This window comes from Microtus ochrogaster, chromosome 19 (assembly GCF_000317375.1).
Source record: "Microtus ochrogaster isolate Prairie Vole_2 chromosome 19, MicOch1.0, whole genome shotgun sequence".
Lineage (NCBI taxonomy): Eukaryota > Metazoa > Chordata > Mammalia > Rodentia > Cricetidae > Microtus > Microtus ochrogaster.
The window spans coordinates 30,489,999-30,492,479 of NC_022021.1; the positions used below are offsets into that span (position 1 = coordinate 30,489,999).

The following is a 2,481-nucleotide window of genomic DNA, read 5'->3' on the forward strand; positions in this document are numbered from 1 at the left end:
TGAGCCTTGTATTATGGAGATGAATAGTCAATGAAACTAGTTCTTATTTATTTAAAAGCTTAGCTTGCCTTAAAAGTAGGATCAGTTTTCTGAACTGCAGAAGCTTTTAGCCTTTCAAACAGTTCACACCTCAAATTACAGTCAGTATTTATTTTATAGACTTCTTTGGAACATTACCCACAAATTTAAATATTCAATGTTGGTTTAGTATTTATTACCAAAAAAAAAAAAAAAAGGTTTTGAAATATAGCTGTTCTTTATGCGTAAAATACCCAGCGAGGACCGTTACTGCCAGAGAAGAAGACTAATTAATAAAAGTGGCTCATTTCCCTACCTAAAAAAGATTTCAATCTGAATTTGGCTTACACTAAAGAATGCAGTATATTTAGTTTCCATTTGCATGATGTGTTTGTGCTATAGACAATATTTTAAATTGAAAAATTTGTTTTAAATTATTTTTACAGTGAAGACTGTTTTCAGCTCTTTTTATATTGTACATAGACTTTTATGTAATCTGGCATATGTTTTGTAGACTGTTTAATGACTGGATTATCTTCCTCAAACTTTTGAAATACAAAAATAGTGTTTTATACTTGTAAAAAAAAAAAAAAAAGAAAGATTTGGTCTCATTTCCTTCCTGTGTCAACTACAACTGGTCGTAGTTGAATTTCTGGACTAGCACAGAGGAATATTGGAATATGTTAATGGCTATCACAGGCTTAACTGTACAAATCCCTCTGGTTACTGCACGAAATCCCCAGAGGATGAGGTACTGTTGATTAAATTACTCCAACCACACTCCCGTGAACATTTACAAGGTGTTACACACTACCTCAAAATAAAAGGTGATTTTAAAGACAGATACTTACGCCTTTTCTGTCTTGAAGGACTTGTCACAAGCTGGGCAGTAAAGGTCATCATAGAGTTCAACCTCCTCAGCCTCATCGCTGTCTTTCCCTGTGGGATGACAGACTATGGTAAGAAACAAAGATGCTCACAGAGACCAAAATCCTTAAAGCCCTACATGTGAGCTAAGTCAAAGACAGGAAGTACCACTGCAATGCCTCTACTACAAAGGCCTTTTCAATCTTTAGAAAGATTTGCTACAAACACACTTTCAAACTGTGATCTACCCTACCATACTGGAGCTTAGCTTACAGCACTCTCTCATTATCAATGAGGTCATAAACAGCTTATTACATGTAAAGTTTAGCACTGTTTATGCAGACCTTTTGCATAATCTGAGGCTTATTACAGCAAAATGACTGCTACCAACACAATATAAAAAATCTAAATGACTTAAACCTTAAATGAAAGACTCTACATATTTCTTATAATCTACTTTTAAAGAAGTAAGTAAAATGACTGCTATTTGGGATTTTTTTTTTTAACAATAAGAATCCCAAAGTGTCTCATATTCCACATTTTAGCTCTTTGGAGACAGTACTATGATTCTGAAAGACATTCTGACAGCAATGAATAAGAGCCAAAACACATCCTATGTCCTATGTTCAATGCTAATTTCAACAGATCCCTAACAGAGGATGTCTGAAACCTTGGACAGTACAGAACCAAACAAATTAACATCTTTTCCATTTCAACTCCATCCTTACAAAATGCATATAAAACTACAGCTTTATAATTTGAAGCCTGACAGTAAAATGGCCATGACTTTCCTTCAATTTCCTGATACCCTTCATTTATCCTGGACCACAGCAATGTCAGCATATGATCTTTTCCCTTTCTTTTTCCCTCAAAGACTTTCGTCTTCTATTGAAGAAAGCACTCTGTGGCTTCTCTTTGGCATGATCCATGTTAGCATGCATACTTTCATGTTTTGGGGACATCATTACATTAGGGTTATTTGACCACAAGTACTACGACACCAGCACAACTAATCTACCATCTGCTTGACTAGCAGGAGACCAGGAGAACTCAGTGACTAGGAAGGTATATACTCCACAGAACTCTGCACAGAGAGAACGAGACAGCAGAAGAGCTCATCACCCACAGACCAAGGCAACATTTGAAACACAGAAGCTATTTCTGAATTATTCCATTTAACATTTCAGACCACGGCTGACCGAAAGTCACTCAGAATGCAGAAGTAACAAGGAGGATAAGGCAGGGCCACTATATGTAATGCGATTTTTAATTGCACACGTACTTCCAACATTTCCCATGTGTGGAACCATCTTTAATCCATCAAACAGTTGACAAAAATTCTGGCTATGAAGCAAAAAAGTCTGGATTTTTAAGTGCTCATATGTTCTCAGGCATATCCCACAACTTTATAGGCTCCTACTTTTTTCACCAGTTAAATGGAGATGATTCCATTAGCACAACCTCTGTTTAAGGAATATTTTCTGAAGAGGAAACAAGGCCCGGTATTTGAAAGTACTTTATAACAGAAATATAATTAGAAGCCGGGCGATGGTGGCGCACGCCTTTAATCCCAGCACTCGGGAGGCAGAGGCAGGC

The 2,481-nt window shown here is 36.6% G+C and overlaps 1 protein-coding gene across 1 annotated transcript in view; it reads right to left on the reverse strand.

Annotated features, from left to right (window-relative positions):
• The window catches only part of Dnajc21 (DnaJ heat shock protein family (Hsp40) member C21), a 22,639-nt gene that overhangs the window by 14,518 nt on the left and 5,640 nt on the right, over positions 1–2,481 (reverse strand). Inside the window, exon 6 of the mRNA XM_013349703.2 lies at positions 870–957. Within this exon, the coding sequence (XP_013205157.1) occupies positions 870–957 (88 nt within the window). The remainder of the gene's footprint in view (positions 1–869; positions 958–2,481) is intronic.